The 21383-nt window shown below is 43.2% G+C and overlaps 1 protein-coding gene across 3 annotated transcripts in view; it reads right to left on the bottom strand.

Annotated features, from left to right (window-relative positions):
- Positions 1 to 19491: 19491 nt before the first annotated feature.
- Positions 19492 to 21383, bottom strand: part of ANXA2 (annexin A2) — a 48182-nt gene continuing 46290 nt past the window's right edge. For all 3 annotated transcript variants that reach the window (XM_055278297.2, XM_055278298.2, XM_055278299.2), the window contains exons 12-13: positions 21234 to 21356; positions 19492 to 19849 (exon numbers count right to left, since the gene is read on the bottom strand). In XM_055278297.2, coding sequence (XP_055134272.1) covers positions 19790 to 19849; positions 21234 to 21356 — 183 coding nt within the window. In that variant the 3' untranslated portion in view covers positions 19492 to 19789. The remainder of the gene's footprint in view (positions 19850 to 21233; positions 21357 to 21383) is intronic.

The raw sequence follows: 21383 nt of genomic DNA, 5'->3' as shown, positions 1-21383 counted from the left end.
TACAAAAATTAGCCAGGTTTGGTGGTGGGTGCCTGCAATCCCAGCTACTCAGGAGGCTGAGGCAGGAGAGTTGCTTGGACCCAGGAGGTGGAGGTGGCAGTGAGCCAAGATCACACCACTGCACTCCAGCCTGGCTGACAGAGTGAGAGAAAGAAGGAAAGGAAAGAAAGGAAGGAAAGGAAGAAAAGGAAGGGAAGGAAGGGAAGGAAGGGAAGGAAGGAAGGAAGGAAGGAAGGAAGGAAGGAAGGAAGGAAGGAAGAAAGGAGGGAGGGAGGGAAGGAGGGGGAAGGAAGAGGGGGGAGGGAGGGATGGGGGATGGGGGGGAGAGAGAGAGAGGAAAAGAAAAGAGAAAGAAAGAAAAGAAGGCACAATGAGGGATAGGAACCTGCCCAAGTTCTCCTGGTAGAAAGCAGCAAACTTGGGGTGGGAAGGCAGTGTCTCAGCTGTAGTTAACATGGCCCACCCTCCTTGAATCCATCTTGCCAAAGAGCTTTCTGGCATCCAATTCCTCACACTAGCCTGAAGTTCCCAATTTGCCTCAATTGCCCCTACACTTCACCTAAAACTTCTGTCCTGTCACTGATTTGTCCATCCTGGCTCTTTCCTTATAATGATAAATAAACGATCACCATGTTCTTTAAGATAAGACTAACTGCATTTGAAAATCACATAATATAAAGCATCCTCTCTGGAAATTTCTGGAATTCTCATTCCTTGTTTGTTTATGTACCTGGATTTAATTCCCTCTACTCTATGCTCAAATCACTTGATTGACTGAGATGCTGTCACTCTTGTCACTCAAGAGTCTTAATACAAAATAGAGTATGGAAAGAAACTAATAATGTGCATTTTTATTATAAATGCTAATTTTAGCACATCTCAATTACTGATTTTATAGATCATCAGGAAGTAGCTTTTAGTCATTTATGAAAATAAAAGCCCATAGAATTATTCATCGTAGGTAAAAAAAAAAAAAAAAACTGAAGAAAGGTCTTTGATCAGCTGCCCTAAGGTTTTCAGCTAATATATGACACAGAAATGTGTAAGGGTTCTGGGAGATTAATGGACCGCCAAGATCTGAGATGGTTATGGTTGTCGCAGACATCCCCACAAGATGGCGCTCTTCTCTATTTTCCATTCATCTTAATTTTAAAAAGTGATTTTTACAGTCTCAGAATAAAATAGAATCACGAAATATGTAGATGGTTTCATATATTATCCTGTTTAATGTTGCAACATAGATGGCAGTTATAAAAATCAGGGCCTCTCTCCCCCATCCTGTCAGGAGGGGATCCCTGCCTGGATCCCCAAGGGTAGGGTAAGGGGTGTTGATGGTGCTCTTAGGAAATGCCAGGACTTGGGAGAAAGGGAGTGTGTGGGGTGGGGATGTGTGTTGCAAGATTCTGTTTTTCCTAAAAGGTGAATTTAGTCTTAAAAGTATGTTAATAAGATTTCTCATATATTAAGAGTTTTCTATCATCAAGGCTAAAGCAGAGGCTTCCCAATCATAGCCCTTCCTCCACAAATTCCCCTCCTGAAGGGACTTTGCTGTCTATATCCCTTTCCTCCCACAGCAGTTCCTCTCCTGGGCTATTGAAATAACAATGGTTTCATAATTCTCCTTAAAAGGCAGCAGACAGCAACTGATTTGGCAGGAAAATGGGTAAAAAGAAAATAATATATTGAAGTTATTTTAAAACCTCATGGATTTGGGCTAGAGTTCTCAATGCTTGCCTCCACCATACTCTGGTTCCAAAAGCTAGACTGAAATATTTTGCTAATAAAGAAATTGATGCTGGCTTTTCAACAAATGAGGCTGGAACAATTGGATGTCCATATGCAAAAAGAGTAGCCTAGAGACAGACCTTATACCTTACATAAAATTAATTCAGAATGGGCCAGGTGCAGAGGCTCATGCCTGTAATCCCAGCACTTTCGGAGGCCAAGGCAGGCGGATAACTTGAGGTCAGGAGTTTGAGACCAGCCTGGCCAACAGCGTCTCTACCAAAAAATACAAAAATTGGCCAGGCGTGGTGGTCCACGCCTGTAACCCCAGCTACTTGATTGAGACAGGAGCTGACACAGGAGAATTGCTTGAACCCAGGAGGTAGAAGTTGCAGTGAGCCAAGACTGCGCCACTGCAGTCCAGCCTGGGTGACAGAGTGAAACCCTACCTCGAAAAAGAAAAAAAAAAAAAAAGTCAATTCAGAATGAATGGCCTAAACGTAAACTGCAAAACCATGAAAACTTCTTGAAGACAATGTAGGAGAAAATCTACATGACCTTAGGTTTGGTGATGAGTTTTAAAATACAATACCAGTAGCAATCTCCATGAAAGAAAAAATTGGTAAGCTGGACTTTACTGAAATTTAAAACTTCTGCTCTGTGAAAGCCACCATTAGGAGAATGAAAGGACAAGCCACAGGCTGGAAGAAAATATTTGCAGAACACGTATCTGACAAAGGACTCGTATTTAAAATCTGAAAGAATCCTTAAAACTCAACAATTGAAAAACAAATAACAGAATAAAGAAGGTGCAAAAGATCTGAAAAGACACCTCAATAAAGAAGATATATATGGCACAGAAGTATACAAAAAGGCGTTCAACATCATTTGTCATTAGAAAATTGCAAATGAAAATAATGAAACACTACTGGGGCCGGGCGTGGTGGCTCATGCCTATAATCCCAAAACTTTGGGAGGCCAAGGCGTGTGGATCACCTGAGGTCAGGAGTTCGAGACCAGCCTGGCCAACAGGGGAAACCCTGTCTCTACAAAGAATACAAAAATTAGCTGGGTGTGGGGGTGCATGCCTGTAATCCCAGCTACTCCAGAGGCTGAGGCAGGAGAATCGCTTGAACCCAGGAGGCGGAGGTTACAGTGAGCTGAGATCGCACCATTGTACTCCAGCCTGGGTGACAGAGCGAGACCCTGTCTCAAAAAACAAAAGAAAAGAAACACTACTACACAACTATTAGATCCTACACAACTATTAGAGTGGCCACACCCAAAAAATCTGACAATACCAACTGCCGGGAAGGATGTAGAGTAACAGAAACTCCCATTCTTTGCCAGTGGGAATGCAAAATGGTATAGCCACTTTGGAAGACAGTTTGACACTTTCTTACAAAACAAAACAGTCTTTTATCATGTGACCCAGCAATTGTGCTCCTAGGTATTTGTCCAAATGAGCTAAAACTTATGTCCCCACAAAAATTTGCACAGCAATGTTTATAACAGCTTTATTCATAATCATCAAAAACTGAAAGCAGCCAACATGTCCTTTAATAGGTGAATGGAATAGCAAACTGTAGTGCATTTATACAATGAAATATCATCTAGCAACAAAAAAAATAAGATACCAAATCACTAAAAGACACAGATGGCCAGGTGTGGTGGCTCACGCCTGTAATCCCAACACATTGAACGACCAAGGCAGGAGGATCACTTGAGGTCAGGAGTATGAGACCAGCCTCGCCAACATGGTGAAACCCCGAATCTACTAAAAATACAAAAATTAGCTGGGCGTGGTGGCGCGCACCTGTAATCCCAGCTACTCTGGAGGCTGAGGCAAGAGAATCACTTGAACCAGGAAGGTGGAGGTTGCAGTGAGTCAAGATCTCACCATTGCACTCCAGCTTGAGTGACAGAGTGAGACTCTACCTCACCAATATTCAACATTCTTAAACAAAAGAATTTTCAACCCAGAATCTCATATCCAACCAAACTAAGCTTCATAAGTGAAGGAGAAATAAAATCCTTTACAGATAAGAAAATGCTGAGAGATTTTGTCACCACCAGGCCTGCCTTACAAGAGCTCCTGAAGGAAGCACTAAACACAGAAAGGAAATACTGGTACCAGCCACTGCAAAAACATGCCAAATCATAAAGACCATCAACACTATGAAGAAACTGCATCAATTAACAGGCAAAATAACCAGCTAACATCGTAATGACAGGATCAAATTCAAACATAACATATTAACCTTAAATGTAAATGGGCTAAATGCTCCAATTAAAAGACACAGACTGGCAAATTGGATAAAGAGTCAAGACCCATCTGTGTGCTGTATTCAGGAGACCCATCTCACAATGCAAAGACACACATAGGCTCAAAATAAAGGGATGGAGGAAGATCTACCAAGCAAATGGAAAGCAACAAAAAAGCAGGAGTTGCAATCCTAGGCTCTGATAAAACAGACTTTAAACAAACAAGGATCAAAAGAGACAAAGAAGGCCACTACACAGTGGTAAAGGGATCAATTCAACAAGAAGAGCTAACTATCCTAAATATATATGCACCCAATACAGGAGCACCTAGATTTATAAAGCAAGTACTTAGAGACCTACAAAGAGACTTAGACTCCCACACAATGATAGGAGACTTTAACACCCCACTGTCAATATTAGACAGATAAACGAGACAGAAGGTTAACAAGGATATCCAAGACTTGAACTCAGCTCTGCACCAAGCAGACCTAATAGACATCTACAGAACTCTCCACCCCAAATCAACAAAATATACATTATTCTCAGCACCACATCGCACTTATTCCAAAACTGACCACATAGTTGGAAGTAAAGCACTCCTCAGCAAATGTAAAAGAACAGAATTATAACAAACTTTCTCTCAGACCACAGTGCAATCAAACTAGAACTCAGGATGAAGAAACTCATTCAAAACTGCTCAACTACCTGGAAACTGAACAACCTGCTCCTGAATGACTGCTGGGTACATAATGAAATGAAAGCAGAAATAAAGATGTTCTTTGAAACCAATGAGAACAAAGACACAACGTACCAGAATCTCGGGGACACATTTAAAGCAGTGTGTAGAGGGAAATTTATAGCACTAAATGCCCACAAGAGAAAGCAGGAAAGATCTAAAATTGACACCCTAACATAACGATTAAAAGAACTGGAGAAGTAAGAGCAAACACATTCAAAAGCTAGCAGAAGGCAAGAAATAACTAAGATCAGAGCAGAACTGAAGGAGATAGAGACACAAAAAAACACTTCAAAAAATCAGTGAATCTGAGAGCTGGTTTTTGGAAAAGATCAACAAAATTGACAGACTGCTAGCAAGACTAATAAAGAAGAAAAGAGAGAAGAATCAAATAGATGCAATAAAAAACGAAAAAGGGGATATCACCACCGATCCCACAGAAATACAAACTACCATCAGAGAATACTATAAACAACTCTATGCAAATAAACTAGAAAATCTAGAAGAAATGGATAAATTTCTAGATACATACACCCTCCCAAGACTAAACCAGGAAGAAGCTGAATCTCTGAATAGACCAACAACAGGCTCTGAAATTGAGGCAATAATTAATAGCCTAACAACCAAAAAAAAAGTCCAGGACCAGATGGATTCACAGCCAAATTCTACCAGAGGTAAAAAGAGGAGCTGGTACCATTCCTTCTGAAACTATTCCAATCATCATTTTATGAGGCCAGCATCATCCTGATCCCAAAGCCTGGCAGACAAAAAAAGAGAATTTTAGACCAATATCCCTGATAAACATTCATGCAAAAGTCATCAATAAAATACTGGCAAACCAAATCCAACAGCACATCAAAACGCTTATCCACCACGATTAAGTTGGCTTCATCCCTGGGATGCAAGGCTGGCTTAACATACGCAAATCAATAAACGTAATCCATCACATAAACAGACCCAAAGACAAAAACTACACAATTATCTCAATAGATGCAGGAAAGGCCTTCGACAAAAGTGAACAGCCCTTCATGCTGAAAACTCTCAATAAACTAGGAATTGATGGAACGTATCTCAAAATAATAAGAGCTATTTATGACAAACCCATAGCCAATATCATACTGCATGGGCAAAAACTGGAAGCATTTACTTTGAAAACTGGCACAAGACAGGGATGCCCTCTCTCACCACTCCTATTCAACATAGTGTTGGAAGTTCTGGCCAGGGCAATCAGGCAAGAGAAAGAAATAAAGGGTATTCAAGTAAGAAAAGAGGAAGTCAAATTGTCCCTGTTTGCAGATGACATGATTGTATATTTAGAAAACCCCATCGTCTCAGCCCAAAATCTCCTGAAGCTGATAAGCAACTTCAGCAAAGTCTCAGGATACTAAATCAATATGCAAAAGTCACAAGCATTCCTATACACCAATAACAGACAAACAGAGACCCAAATCATGAGTGAACTCCCACTCACAATTGCTACAAAGAGAATAAAATACCTAGCAACCCAACTTACAAGGGATGTGAAGGACCTCTTCAAGGAAAAACTACAAACTGCTGCTCAACGAAATAAAAGAGGACACAAACAAATGGAAGAACATTCCATGCTCATCGATAGGAAGAATCAATATTCTAAGAATGGCCATACTGCCCAAGGTAATTTATAGATTCAATGCCATGCCCATCAAGCTACCAATGACTTTCTTCACAGAATTGGAAAAAACTACTTTAAAGTTCATATTGAACCAAAAAAGAGCCCGCATTGCCAAGACAATCCCAAACAAAAAGAACAAGGCTGGAGGCATCACACTACCTGACTTCAAACTATACTACAAGGCTACAGTAAGCAAAACAGCATGGTACTGGTACCAAAACAGAGATATAGACCAATGGAACAGAACAGAGGCCTCAGAAATAGCACCACACATCTACAACCATCTGATGTTTGACAAACCTGACAAAAACAAGCAATGGAGAAAGGATTCCCTATTTAATAAATGGTGCTGGGAAAACTGGCTAGCCATATGTAGAAAGCTGAAACTGGATCCCTTCCTTATACCTTATACAAAAATCAATTCAAGATGGATTAAAGACTTAAATTTTAGACCTAATACCATAAAAGCCCTAGAAGAAAACCTAGGCAATACCATTCAGGACATAAGCATGGGCAAGGACTTCATGACTGAAACACCAAAAGTAATGGCAACAAAAGCCAAAATTGACAGATGAGATATAATTAAACTAAAGAGCTCCTGCACAGCAAAAGAAACTACACCAGAGTGAACAGGCAACCCACAGAATGGGAGAAGATTTTTGAAATCTACTCATCTGACAAAGGGCTAATGTCCAGAATCTACAGAGAACTTAAACAAATTTACAAGAAAAAAAAACAAACAAACCCATTAAAAAGTGGGCAAAGGATATGAACAGACACTTCTCAAAAGAAGCCATTTATGCAGCCAGCAGACACATGAAAAAAAGCTCATCATCACTGGTCATCAGAGAGATGCAAATCAAAACCACAATGAGATACCATCTCACACCAGTTAGAATGGTGATCATTAAAAAGTCAGAAAACAACAGATGCTGGAGAGGATGTGGAGAAATAGAAATGCTTTTACACTGTTGGTGGGAGTGTAAACTTGTTCCACCATTGTGGAAGACAGTGTGGTGATTCTTCAAAGGATCTAGAACTAGAAATACCATTTGACCCAGTGATCCCATTACTGGGTATATATCCAAAGGATTATAAATCGTGCTACTATAAAGACACATGCACACATATATTTATTGCAGCACTATTCACAATAGCAAAGACTTGGAACCAACTCAAATGTCCATCAGTGATAGACTGGATTAAGAAAATATGGCACATATACACCATATACTATGCAGCCAATACTATGCAGCCATAAAAAAGGATGAGTTCATGTCCTTTGCAGGGAAATGGGTGCAGCTGGAAACCATCATTCTGAGCAAAACTATCACAAGGACAGAAAACCAAACACTGCATGTTCTCACTCATAGGTGGGAATTGAACAATGAGAACACTTGGACACAGGGCGGGGAACATCACACCCTGGAGCCTGTCATGGAGTTGGGGGCAGGGGGAGGGTTAGAATTAGGAGAAATACCTAACGTAAATGACGAGTTAATGGCTGCAGCAAACCAACATGGCACATGTATACCTATGTAACAAACCTGCATGTTGTGCACATGTACCCTAGAACTTAAAAAAAAAAAAAAAAGAAAAAGAAAGAAAGAAAGAAATATGCAAGATAAGCCTGGGGCATCTTGCAGTGTCAGGAAAGTATAGAAGTTCTCATTCTCTCTCTCTCTCTCTCTCTCTCTCTGCCTCTCTCTCTCTCTAAGCCTGGGGCACTTTGCAGTGTTGGGAAAGTAAGGAAGTTCTCATTCTCTTTATTTCTCCCTCTCTGGCTCTCTCTTTCTCTCTCACACACACACACACACACACACACTCCTAAATTGATGTGTCAAAGAGACACAGGAACCAGCTTAAAGAACTCCCAATGGCCAAAGCTGGAACAATTTGAGCAGCAAAAAAAAGTAGTATTGGATCATAACCCAAAGTATAAAATAAATATCCAAAGTATCCAAAGTCCATAATGACATAATAAATAACTGAATAAATAAATAAGAAAAAGAGAAATCTCTTGCTCAGAATTCCAATAATTTGTGTAGCTACTTCACCTCCAAAGAGGTGGATCAGAACCCCCTTCTCCTTAAGTGTGGGCCGTACAGTGGCTTCCTTCCAAAAGGTACAGCATGGAAGAGGGGCAGGGTTCCCCTGCAGTGGAGACACCTGACAAACACTGCCTCAGCCAGATGACCAATATTAACTTCACTAATGACAAGTCATGTCAATAGGATGCCCCTTGATATAAGAGGATGAAAATGGCATTTTACCTCCGTGGTTTTCTTCCAAAAAACATATTACCCCAAGCTAATCATGAGATAAATGTCAGACAATTTTCAATTGAGAGAAATTCTACAAAACACATCAGTAATCTTCAAAATGTCAATGTCATTACAAACAAGGCAAGCCTGAGAAACTGTCACAGACACAAGGAGCCTAAAAGACGTGACATCTAAATGTAGTGTGATGTCCTGGATATGATCCTGGATCAGGAGAAGGACACAAGGGAAAAACCAAGGACATTAGAATAAACTACGGGCTTCAGTTAATAATAATGCATCAATGCTGGGGTATTAATTGTGACAACTGTATTGTACTAATATACCATGTTAACAGGGGAAACTAGGTATAGGGAATATAGGCATTCTGTGCTATCTTCACAATAATTTCGTAAATCTGAAACTTTTCTAAAATTCAAAGTTTAGTTTAAAAGATGATGCCGGGCATGGTGGTTCTTACCTGTAATGCCAAGACTCTAGGATGCTGAGACAGGAGGATCGCTCTAGCCCAGGGGTTTGAGGTCGCAATGACATGTGATTGCGTTGTTGCACTCCAGCCTAGGTAACAGAGCGAGACCCTGTCTCTAACATTTTCCAATTTGTGCACACACAAACCTAATGGGTAAATTTTCTTCCATTTTTATTAAAATCCTGGTGCATCCACTCTTGCAGAGATGTTGAAGTAGGTTTGGATCCCGCCTCTTGCTAGCCATGTGACCCTGGGAAAGTCACTGAGCCTCAGGCCTCACACTAGTCAAATGGGAATTCAACATCATAATATATCAAGCACCAGTGCCTGGCGCCTCAGAACATGTAACCTCAGAACGTTGCTTTTATTAGCTAGCTCATGTGGATTGAACAATAAAACAAATGTCTGGGTAGTAAATCAATTTAAATAGAAAAACTCAGAATGTACAAAATTCCTACACTGAGTCCTTCATCGTGGATGAGAGAATAAAAAATTCTTACTCTTAACCCATCAAGCTCCAACATCAGCTCCAGAAAAATATTCAAACCATTATTTACTCCAATTCCAAACAATATCTTTCAATGAACAGAAAATCCTTCTAGTGGAAGACATTTGGAAGTTTCTTCTCAATCTGCTCAATCTGACTTCTTGGCTTTCCACACAATTGGGGTCTTTAGAGCCTGGCTCTAAGTTTGCCCTGAGGCCAGCCCTTGGAGAAGGCACTTCTCTTACCTTCTCTCCATCCTTGCCCTTGTGCCTTTTTTTTTTCTTTGAGACACAGCCTCTCTCTGTCACCCAGGCTGGAGTGCAGTGGCATGATCTTGGCTCACTGCAACCTCCACCTCCCAGGTTCAAGGGATTCTCATGCCTCAGCCTCCTAAGTAGCTGGAATTAGAGGCACCCGCCACCATGCCCAGCTGATTTTTGTATTTTTAGTAGAGACATGTTTCACCATGTTGGCCAGGCTGGTCTTGAACTTTTGACCTCAAGTGATCCACCAGCCTAGGCTTCCCAAAGTGCTGGGATTACAGGCGTGAGCCACTGTGCCCAGCCTCTTCTGCCTTTTTCACTCTGGCTTTTTTTTTTTTTTTTTTTTTTTTGAGACAGAGTCTTGCTCTGTCACCCAGGCTGAAGTGCAATGGCGCCATCTTGGCTCACTGCATCCGCTTCCTAGGTTCAAACAATCCTCTTGCCTCAGCCTCCCGAGTAGCTAGGATTACAGGCACGCACCACCACACTCAGCTAATTTTTGTATTCTTTTAGTAGAGACAGGGTTTCACTATGTTGGCCAGACTGGTCTCAAACTCCTGACCTCGTGACCCACCTGCCTTGGCCTCGCAAAGTGCTGGGATTACAGGCATGAGCCACCACTCCCGGCCTCACTCTGCCTTTCCTATGGCTCCTTCACACCTCCTCTTCCCGAATCCCCTCTATATCTCTCTCTTCTGATACAGATGGATCAGGCATTCCCTGTTTCATCTCTGCTCCAGATTCAGGTTCTGAGGAGGAGAAAATGAAGAGGACTTAATCACAATCAAACTCTATCCCCTGAGAAGATTAATGTCCACTAGCAAGCCTTCTTCTTCTTACATGTTGTTAAGCTAAGAGGGTGTGTGTGCCCATCTGTGCCTTGAGGCCAGATTCCAGGAAAAGAGGAAAGCAGAGGTACAAGGAGGGAGAAAAACCCATCACTGTACATGTCACATCCTAAAAATATTTTATGCATAAATTGAGGCATAATACCTGCACACCTATGATTAAAATTTCCCATTAGCAAAACTGCTGGTTTATATAATAAATGTAAAATGGATCATTATTCTGTAATGTCCCCAGAAGTGACTGGCAGGGACTGTCACAGAAACAAGTGTGAGAAGAACTGCCTGGACCTGTTGGGTGAACATGTCCACGTGGAAGAAAAACTATACAGCCCAGGCTTCCTGACCTTCCTGGTATCTTCTAATATTGTGGGGCCAAAACTCCCCTGAATGTAGTTGGCTCATTGTTTCCTACAGTTTTTGCTACCATTATTTAATTAGAGTCATAGTTACATGGTTCCAGGAAGTGAACTTTTATCCTCTCCCTCAAGGAACTGGCCTGTGTTAGGTAACCAAATTAATTGACTTTCAGGAACAAGAGGCATTGGACATCGTGAATATTATTTCTCAACCATCATCAGACTACATACAGTCATCAACTTGATAAGGTCCAAAATTGATGGAAACAAAAAAACCTGCCTCACTGCCAAGAAAATAAATGATGTTGCTGTATAGAGAACTCATTAACACTTCCCTTCACATCGCCTAAGGTCTAAACACTCTGTACACTTCCCCGAGGGCTCGCAGAGTCAGGTCTTGCTGTTCACTGACAGAGAGAAAGGCGGCAGGAGGCACATCTGAGGCTATTAGACAAGAGAATCAAGGAGGTCGAATCCCCAAATGGAAATAGGCCCGAGAAGGAGATGAGCCGCACAGCATCCCTGGAATGAGTGTCCAGTGTCCTGCGGGATTCTGCCAAGGCCAAGCAGCGCGTAGCAGGAAGAGTCTTTCCTAGGTCCACGGGGCCCAGTCTCTAATCATACACTACAATATGACATATATTATAGATCTGGTAATATATTACACGTATTTATTTGATTTAGTAAATGCTTCCTTTATACTAAGAACTATACCAGTGACATTACATGTATTGCCTCATTTAATCCTCACAACAACCCTATAGGGTACATACTATTATTCCCAGGGGAGCAAAGCCATAAGGAACACTAAGTGGGGAGACCCTAGGGAAAAGATTCAGCTTAAGAGAACTCCCAGGCTTCCACTGGGGTTCAAGGGTAACAGCCTTTGTTGCAGGTGAATCCAACCCAGAGACAATCATCCCGACTGTCCTATGGCCTCTCACTGGGGACTTATAGCCCCACAGCTGGTCCCAGACACCTTCGACCCAGCAGGCTAACCACTGAGCACCTTTAACCCTGTAGACTTTATTTGGTGGAGATAGGAATTGATCGATTTATTTATCTCTGAGGGAGAGTCTCTCAAAACTTCTAGTATCGAACCCAGAATTGCATTGTAAAATACGTCAAAAGTACATTAATGACCCACCTTATCTGGCTCTTCCAGTTAAACGCTTACTTATATTCAGCCTCTGGTTATGCTACACACTCTCATACCCTGTTCAACAGTCCCTGCCCCACGTTCCCTTCTTTAAGAGCCATAGTCTCTGTTGAAGAAATGATAAATGACTACAAAATCAAGTATGCTAAAGGATTGACGGATCACCCCTTCTAATTATTTTTTTTTTTTCCTGAAGACAAATCTTAATGCCAAGACCAATGTCAAGGGTGGAGTTTCTGAGTTTCTGGCAGAGAGATGGTTGGATGGGGGAAGAGAGGACAAGGTTGTTATCTGGTCTTTGGACTTACGTAGCACATTCTTTGTGCCAAACGAACAACTTGTGTCATCATCTCTGAATTCATCAGTGGCAGGCAGGTTATTTACAATAAGGTGAGGCAGGCAAGGGGTGGCAGCAAATGTTCTAAGTAGGAGCAAAGAGTCACCAGCAATGATGGAAAGACAGCAGAGGTCCTTGGATAAAGTGATGGGATAGTCCAAGCACCGGGGCAGGGCCCACCCTTTAAGAAGTTGCTGCCCCTATTGTACAAACACTCCTCCAGGAGGGAAGTGAGTGGAGCAGGACAGGGAATGGCAGGAGGGGTTCTGGGGTATGGGGAGAAGGGTGATGCAAGAACAGGAATTCCAAGTAGCTGGGAGATTAGGTCAGCTTCCGGGGCATAGCAGTCTCAGCCCCTACATGGCCAGGGTTATGAGAGGGGGAAAAAGCACGAGCCCCAGGCACAGCGCACCCCTTCCCTGAGGGGTAAGGAGGCCAACAGAGTCTCGGGAGCAGCAGGAGGCACAGGTGAGTCAACATTCCATGCCCAGGCCGGGATGAAACGAGGGAGGGCCACGACTGAATTTCTACGTGGAGATTTGGAGGCCTTGGCCAAAGGAAGAAATAACACACAGGCTAGGAAGAAGGCTAACATACCTTACCTTACTCTGTATCTGTCACTATGAGAAGCCAGGTGTCAATTACATGGAAACCTCATATTACAACAGAAATGGCTGCCCCTCCTCCCATGATAGTGCACACCTGTAGTCCCAGAGACTCAGGAGGCTGAGTGGGGAGGATCATTTGGGACCAGGAGTTTGAGGCTGTAGTGCCCTGTGATCATGCCTGTGAATAGCCACTGCACTCCCTCCTGGGCAATACAGCACGACTGTGTCTCTAAGGAAGAAGAAAAACAGAACTGGCAATTATGTCACTGAAGAGCTGAAAAGTTTTGATTCTACTATCTTTTTCTTTGCTTCATCTTTGCTCTGAAATCATTTTGTGATTTCTTTGTTTTCACAGCAGCTCAAAATACAATATCTGGGTGCAAACTTCATTTTCCTTTCGTTGTTTATGACTCTGATGGGAACCTGTGTTCCCTACTGATACATAAAATTTCGTTAACTTAGGCTCTTCAAAGCACAAAGTTAGCTCTAAATTATGGGGCCCTGAGGTGTCTGAAATACTTACTATGATTTGTCTGGGAAAGATATTGTAGATATAAAAAGTCAAAAAGAAAACAAAGTCAGGGGGTACACATAAAAAAATTCCCTTCCAGCTTCCCATCATGGGATGTGGGCTGTTCTGGTAATTGGAGAAGAAATGGTATCAAATCAGACTGAGATTGGAAAATAGGCTTTGACATTGAGCAGGACCTCATTCCCCATTCCCATGCCCAGTCAAGAAGACTTTTCCAGGGGTACCCAATACTGCTGTGGTCAGTTTTTGATCTCCTGCAAACACTCCTGCGGTCAGACACTCCAGGTGATATGTGGGGGCTGGGCACCATTTCTCATCACCTGGGAACTTCCTCTTTCCATCTCTGGAAACCCAGCTCTCCCAGGGAAAGGCTGTTTGCTTCTCCCTTTCACCCCAGAGCCCACTCCTTTGAGATAATCCAGGTATACACCCTGGATTGAACTAGACATTGAAAAACCAAAAGCCACCTTAACTCTCCAATGGGTCGAGGAAGTCCTGACTGTGGCTGCCTAAAGCCCAACTCCTCTTTGAGAAGGGGGAGGAAAAACTGCCTCTTGTTCTTTCTGATGAGCTTTCTGTCAAGGAAACAAGAGCTGATAATCAAATGGGCATTCTGGCCAATTATATTAATAGCAATCCGTTCCAACTGGGGTTTCAGGTAATTTCTGTTTTCTTCTTCGCACTTTTCTGGATTTTCCAACTTCTGCAATGATTATATAATCCTCTTGTAAGAAAACCATACCAAAAAAACAACAAAAACAAAATCCAGCTTTATGGATTGCCTCCTCATGCCTGTAATCCCAGCACTTTGGGAGGCCAAGGTGGGTGGATCACTTGAACTCTGGAGTTCCACACCAGTCTGGGCAACATGGCAAAACTCCATCTCTACAAAGAAATACAAAAATTATTTAGGTGTGGTGGCATGCACCTGTAGTCCCAGCTACTCAGGGGACTGAGGCAGGGACAGCTTGAGCCTAGGAGGTCAAGGCTACAGTGAGCCATGTCCACACCACTGCACTCCAGCTTGGGTGACAAGGCAGGGATTTGTCAAAAAAAAAAAAAAGAAAAAATAAGAACAAAACAAAAAAGGATTGCTGCCCCTAGAAACCTTCCAGGTGCTTCTCTTGGATGCAATCAGCTACTCTCAACCCCCAAGTGCCTGTGGTTTTCCCAATCACAGCCCTTGTCATTGTGCTTGGCTGGCTTTGCCTTGTTCTTACTCTCTCTTATCTCCCTATCCCTAGTGCTTTGTTCAGGGACCAGCACATAGGAGGTAAGTCTATTGAATAAATGAAGTCAATGAATGAATACATGGATGACTGAGGACCAATATTACCTGCAGAACTCTAGACTTTAACAAATCTTCATAATCATATATCAGCTCATGTCTATTTAGACAAAGGCAATTCATTGAGACCAAGATGGTTCTCCAAAATCCAAGACTCCATGGTAAAATTTGAAATCTGGCAATCTCAGAGTAACAAAGACTTGTTTCAAACATTTCTCTGTTCCTAATCCAAACTCCTTATTATTTCTTGGATTAATCTTTAGACATTTACTTGAAAGCATAATTGCCTTGGGCTATATATTAGTTCATTCTCACACTGCTATAAAGATACTACCCGAGACTGGGTAATTTATAAAGAAAAGAGGTTTAATTAACTCACTGTTCTACATGGCTGCGTAGGCCTCAGGAAACTACAATCATGGCAGAAGGTGAAGGGAAAGCATGGACCCTCTTCACGTGGCGGTAGGCGAGAGACGTGCAAGCAGGGGAAATGCCAGACAGTTGTAAAACCATCAGATCTCATGAGAACTCACTATCACAGGAACGGCATGGGGGAAACCCACCCTTGTGATCCAATCACCTCCCTCCCTCCACACGTGGCGATTACAATTGGAGATGAGACCTGGCTGAGGACACAGAGCCAAACTGTATCAGGCTGTAATGGATTACAGCTGAGAAAGTTCCAACGTGTCCTCACCTGCTGTTTAAAAACATCAGCCACCCTCACAGCCAGGTTCCGCTGGCATTACATGTTTTTTCTGGCTTGTTTCTTATTAGTAGACCCCTGATGGTTCAACTACAGGTCAGCAAGGGGGTCAGGGGTGCGTTGGAGGAGGGCCATGATCATCCCTAAATATTTAGCTCATTTCCTTCACTGATTTTAGGGGCACAAGAAAGCCCTCTTGTACCCCAACCATTCATTTCCTAACTCTTCTCATTCCTGTAACAGGAGGACAAAACTTCCATTCCAAGATAGAAGATAGGGTGGGTCCTACAGACTCATCCCAGGGAAAAGGACATGGGCAAACAGCCATACCAAGGGGTAGCTGGGAGATGCCCTTCCCAGAGCAGTAAGGCCACCAGAGTCCTAGGAGCAGCAGGAGGCACAGCTGTCCTACAGACCCTGTAAGGAGACCAGGAAGACTTAAGTCTACCTTTGACTCCCTCCCAATTTTGCCCAGAGCTTGCTTAGCTTTTGCACCGAATGCAGGCTATTTAAAGCTGGAATTGTTGAGTTTGGATTTCTATCAGGGATTTCTATCTGGTTGCCTCTCCTCTAACACTCTACTGCGAGGAACAAGACCAAGAGGCCTGATTAGGGACACAGAGCTGGGAACAGCACAAACGCAAAAGAGGACTGGCAAAGGGGGAAAGTGTTTTTGTTTCAGGAAACCTGCTGACATAGGGAATGCTTCTGTTTTTCTGCAGAAATGCTGCCTTCAGTGGACAAAATTCAGCCACAATCAAGCTAATTGAGTGCACAAATGTAATATTTTTCCAGGGCACCTCCAATTTAATGCTTGATGAAATTGTGTCTTTCGCATATATTTACAAAAGCTTTTCTTCATCCAGAAATGTCTGTTAAAATTGCTTATAGATGCTGAGATAGCAAATCACTCTTCTAATGTAATGAGATAAGTCATCTCTATAAACTTTGCTTGCTCAAATGTACTCGCATAAAAGAAATCAGGCTACAAGCTTTTTTCAATAAATAGAATGAACAACTAGAACTTGATGGCTGTAGCATGTTCTGCCTCATTGCTAAGGGATGTTTAAAATTGCTTGCACTCTCTCTCCTCACTCTCGCAGCAGAGTTTTCATTTTGGTAGTTGATGGAAAAAGGAGGTCAAATAAACCGATGTGGGTAAGAAGCCAGAGCCGTTTGTCAAAACACAGGGAAAGGACTGGAGACGGGAGTCATTTAAAAACTAAAAATTGATTTAAAAGATTTCTGTCCTCAAATCATTTGTCTTGCTAAATGTAGCCATTTTGTGAGCCTGGTTTTCCCTGCCGTAGCTATCTTTACTAATAGTTTATACCATGGGAACTTCACATACTGGGGAAGATTCATATATACAGCCATTTGTGCATAGCCCAGTAAAACTGGTCTGAAGATCAAGAGTCCATGAAGAAGTCAAGACCTTTCGGGGTTCACCCATTTGTTTCTAAATAAGATTTGCCTTCTAACTTTTTAATTGGAAAAGCAACTCTGTAGCAAAAGGCGGAAAAGACGATCTCACACACACCTAGGTCACAATACAGGGCTGTCATGTATGGCTGCACAGGTTGTGCACTGCACAACACCAAGGGAGATAACATTCACATAGACTACAACAGGATGAGTGTTCTCGGGGGTTGTGCAACATGATGGCCCTGCCCAGCCCCACCAAAGCAGGGAGAAAAAAAATCACGTTCTTGATCACAGTGTTATAATACAATAAGTTTTCATAGCTACATTGCATCAATTACCTTTTATTCCTCAAAGAATAAAATCAAAGTTCTTGTTACCAACTCACAGCGTGCCAGGTACCCTTTTCCTTCTCTTTGCGAAGTAAAATTTCTGGGGAGAATAGTAAAACCTCCAGATGGTTCTCTTTATTCATGAAACAGTTTGGACAGCTTGACTGAGGAGGACAGGCTGAAATCCAGAAGAAAATGGGACCAAATTTCAAGTGCCCTGGCTGTGAGTTTTGGAAAACACTGGACTGCCATTGCTTTGTATAGAGGAAAGACAGTAGACAGTGTTTGAAACAGTTCTCCAAGCGCCTTTCCTATGTTGGCCTGCCCTTTGGACTTTCCCACATACCTGCTGGCCACACCAGTGGCCAGATTGTCCTGGGCACAGGGGAAGCATAAGTTTCCCCACATTCACCCGTGGCCTTGTCTTCTCCACACCACTGCTCCCTTTGCAGCCTGAAACACATGTATGATTGACAGGTAACAATGCCTAAATGTTCACTGATCTGAAACATTGCTCCTGACAGCCTCTGCCCAGCCCTATCAATTCTGAGTTCAATATAATTTGGGGTTAATGAGAAAGGTCCTGCTTCTTAGGCAGTTCCTTGAACTCTGCCCCAAGCACACAGAACAGTATATTCTGTGATTTGGGGCATCCACTTTAATATGTATAGGCAGGACGCATTTGATAAAATACCTGATTTTTGCATAACCTGCTTTTTAAGGACTATCTCAGGGGCCTTTCAGGTACGTTATGGGCCACTAGTGACCCAAGAGCCATGCTCCATCCAAATTTCCATCCAAAGTTTGCCAAAGGGCCAAAATAGCAGCCAATCAGCTCACAGATGTATTTGGTTTGGTCAATGCCATGTTGTTGCGACTGTTGTTTGAATTGAATTTGAATGCCTCAAGCAACGCAGGCATTCCCCATTTTCCCCAGATTCCCCACTTCTGTCCAACCTGCCCATTTCATACATTCATTTCCATTACCTACCTAGTCCCTGCAGATGACTGAGTGGGCCCTGCATCAGCCAGGTGCCAAAAATGAGTAGTTGACACACCCTCCACTAAGGAGAAGGGTTAGGGGGAGTAGTCAACTTCCCCTCACTCCCAGCCCTCCACCCTGCTTAGGGGGAGCACTTGCATAAAAAGGAATCTGCAGAACCCAGTACTGGCAGCCTGGGGACAGCACCTTCACATTTATGAACACAGATAGGTACATACATATATATACATGTGTATGCAGTCTATCCATGACAATGTACTGGAAACCAGGCGACTCCAGGGAAGGCCACTGGCTAGTGAGAGACATAACTTTGACTGTGCAGAAAAAACTCTCTCAACTTTTTGACATGTGTACCATTGTATCAGCGACCTGTCATTCATTCCCAGACCCCTAAGAACCTGCATGGAGTGCTTTCTCCCAGCTGTAAAACCTCACCTTAGATTTTAGGATGCAGCTCAAATGGTTCCTTTTCTCTATCATCTTTCTCAATCCTCCCAGTCAAAAGAAATCCCTTCTCCGTGCTCCCCGTCGGCTTGTGTTGGATCTCCTTTGCCAGAATGCTGTAGCCTGCCCCACTCTGCCCCACTGCTCTCCCCAGTTTGTGGCTGCCCCTGATGCTTATTTTCACCTAACTAACCTGTAGAAAGATAAGCAGATGAGGGGTCCCTCTGGGATCCTTTTTCTCCCCGATAGGTCCTCTCATGCCCTGGGCAGGTACTGCTGCCCAACAGAACTTTCTGTCATAATGGAAAAGTTCCCTACCTGCGCTGTCCAGATATACTAGCTGCTGACCACATGTGAACGCTGAGCATTCGAAATGTGGATTGTGTGACTCAGGAACTGATTTTTTTTTGTTTTATTTCATTTAAATTTAACTTAAATAGCGACACCTGGATAGGGGCAACCATGCTGCACAGCTCAGTCCCAGAGCTTTCTTCCTAGAGGGACAGCCTCACCAGCTGAACCCCAAGCACGTTTAATTTTCAAACAATTCAATTGAAAGCAGGGCCACAAAGTACGTGTTTCTAAAGTACAAATTCAGTTTATTCATCTGTTTATGACACAATACACAGGAGGCAAAGTGTTTCACATCATAGACTTCACTTCCAACTCCTTGGAATGTTCATTTCTTTGGCTTACAGGAGAGACTAGACAGGAAGGCCAGGCAATGCTTAGGCAACTAAAATGAGGTTGGGGGCAATGCTAACGTCACCCTCACAGGGACGGCCACAGGGACTGTTATTCGCAAGCTGGTTTTCTAGACCTGTTAGCTGGAAGCATGGCGAGCACCATTTCTGGACGCTCAGGCCGTGTCGGGCTTCAGTCGTCTCCACCACACAGGTACAGCAGCGCTTTCTGGTAGTCGCCCTTAGTGTCTTGCTACAAATGGCCCAGGAGAAAAAAGAAACACGGTATCAGAAAAAAGCCCAGACTCCTCAATAACACAGAAGTAGCCTCAACGCACAACAAAGCCTCTCCCAAGACAAAGAGAAGACTCTGCAGGAGACCTGCCCTGACACAAAGGCCTGGAAGGCCACACCCAAACCATTGCCAGGGAAGCCTCGGGAGTGTGGTCGGAGGAGGTGCTGGGGAAGACATTCAAGTCTCCTTAGGACTGTGGGGTGGAGGGAGTGCAAGGTGCTGAGGATTGACACAGGTTAGTGACCAGGGCTGTTCTTACTGCAGCAAGGTCCTACAAGCACCCCAACTTTCCTCTCTCATCCTCGCCTTTCCACAGAGAACAGGGTACTTTCCTAGCTCACTCTGCTATTTCCTGCATTATTAAGGTCAAGTGGAAATAAGCTGGCGAGGTGAGGAACAAGTACTAAGAGTCTAACTGGTCCTTTGACTTTAAACATGTGCCCTAATAAACCTGGCTACAAAAGACCCAGCTCTAGCTTCATCCTTGGTAACCATGGGTATGCCTTTGGACATCTGAGGAACTTTTAGAAAGGGGAATTGAAAGGGCTGTCTGAAATCTACACAGTGGTACCACTGTGAATGCGATCACTTCCTTACATGCAAATGCGACATCATGCCAAAACAGAGGCTAAACTGATTGGAGAGACGGGAGTTCTGAGTAACTGAAAGTTGTCAGGCCTATCCCAGAGGATCTTTCAAGGAATAAATGCATAATAAAAGTAAAATGTGGCCGGGCGCGGTGGCTCACGCCTGTAATCCCAGCACTTTGGGAGGCCGAGACGGGCGGATCATGAGGTCAGGAGATCGAGACCATCCTGGCTAACACAGTGAAACCCCGTCTCTACTAAAAATACAAAAAAATTAGCCGGGCATGGTGGTGGGCGACTGTAGTCCCAGTTACTCGGGAGGCTGAGGCAGGAGAATGGCATGAACCCAGAAGTCTGCCGTTGCAGTGAGCCGAGACTGTGGCCACTGCACTCCAGCCTGGGCAAGAGAGCAAGACTCCATCTCAAAAAAAAAAAAAAAAAAAAGTAAAATGTAACTGATCTTCCAAGTCTCTTCGGGATGTCAGCAAGCCTTGCAGGATCATTGTCATGAACACCGATGATCATTGTAGAGTAACAGATGTGAAAAATATAAAACATCTGCCTGATTCTACAAAGTCCAGGACAAATCACAAATGGTGCTTTCAAAATAAATCCCTGACAGTTGATGACTAGCATCTCTTCCCCAGAGTTAGAAAACAGAAAATCACCATTGTGTCATCATTGTGCCAGGCCACCTGCCGGCGCCCGGGGTGCTCTGGACGGCAGGGCAGGCTGACGCTGCACCTCGGGCTTACCTGGATGTAATAGTACAGGGACTTGCCGTACTTTCTCTTGAATTCAGACCTAATTTTCAACATGTCCACTTCACTGCGGGAGACCATGATTCTGATCAGGACCTTATCTCGAGTCCCCTTGCCCTGAAAATCAAGTTGATATTTGTTACA

Source organism: Symphalangus syndactylus, chromosome 5, assembly GCF_028878055.3.
Source record: "Symphalangus syndactylus isolate Jambi chromosome 5, NHGRI_mSymSyn1-v2.1_pri, whole genome shotgun sequence".
NCBI lineage: Eukaryota > Metazoa > Chordata > Mammalia > Primates > Hylobatidae > Symphalangus > Symphalangus syndactylus.
The sequence above is the reverse complement of the archived record's forward strand: the minus strand, read 5'-3'. Positions and strand labels throughout refer to the sequence as shown.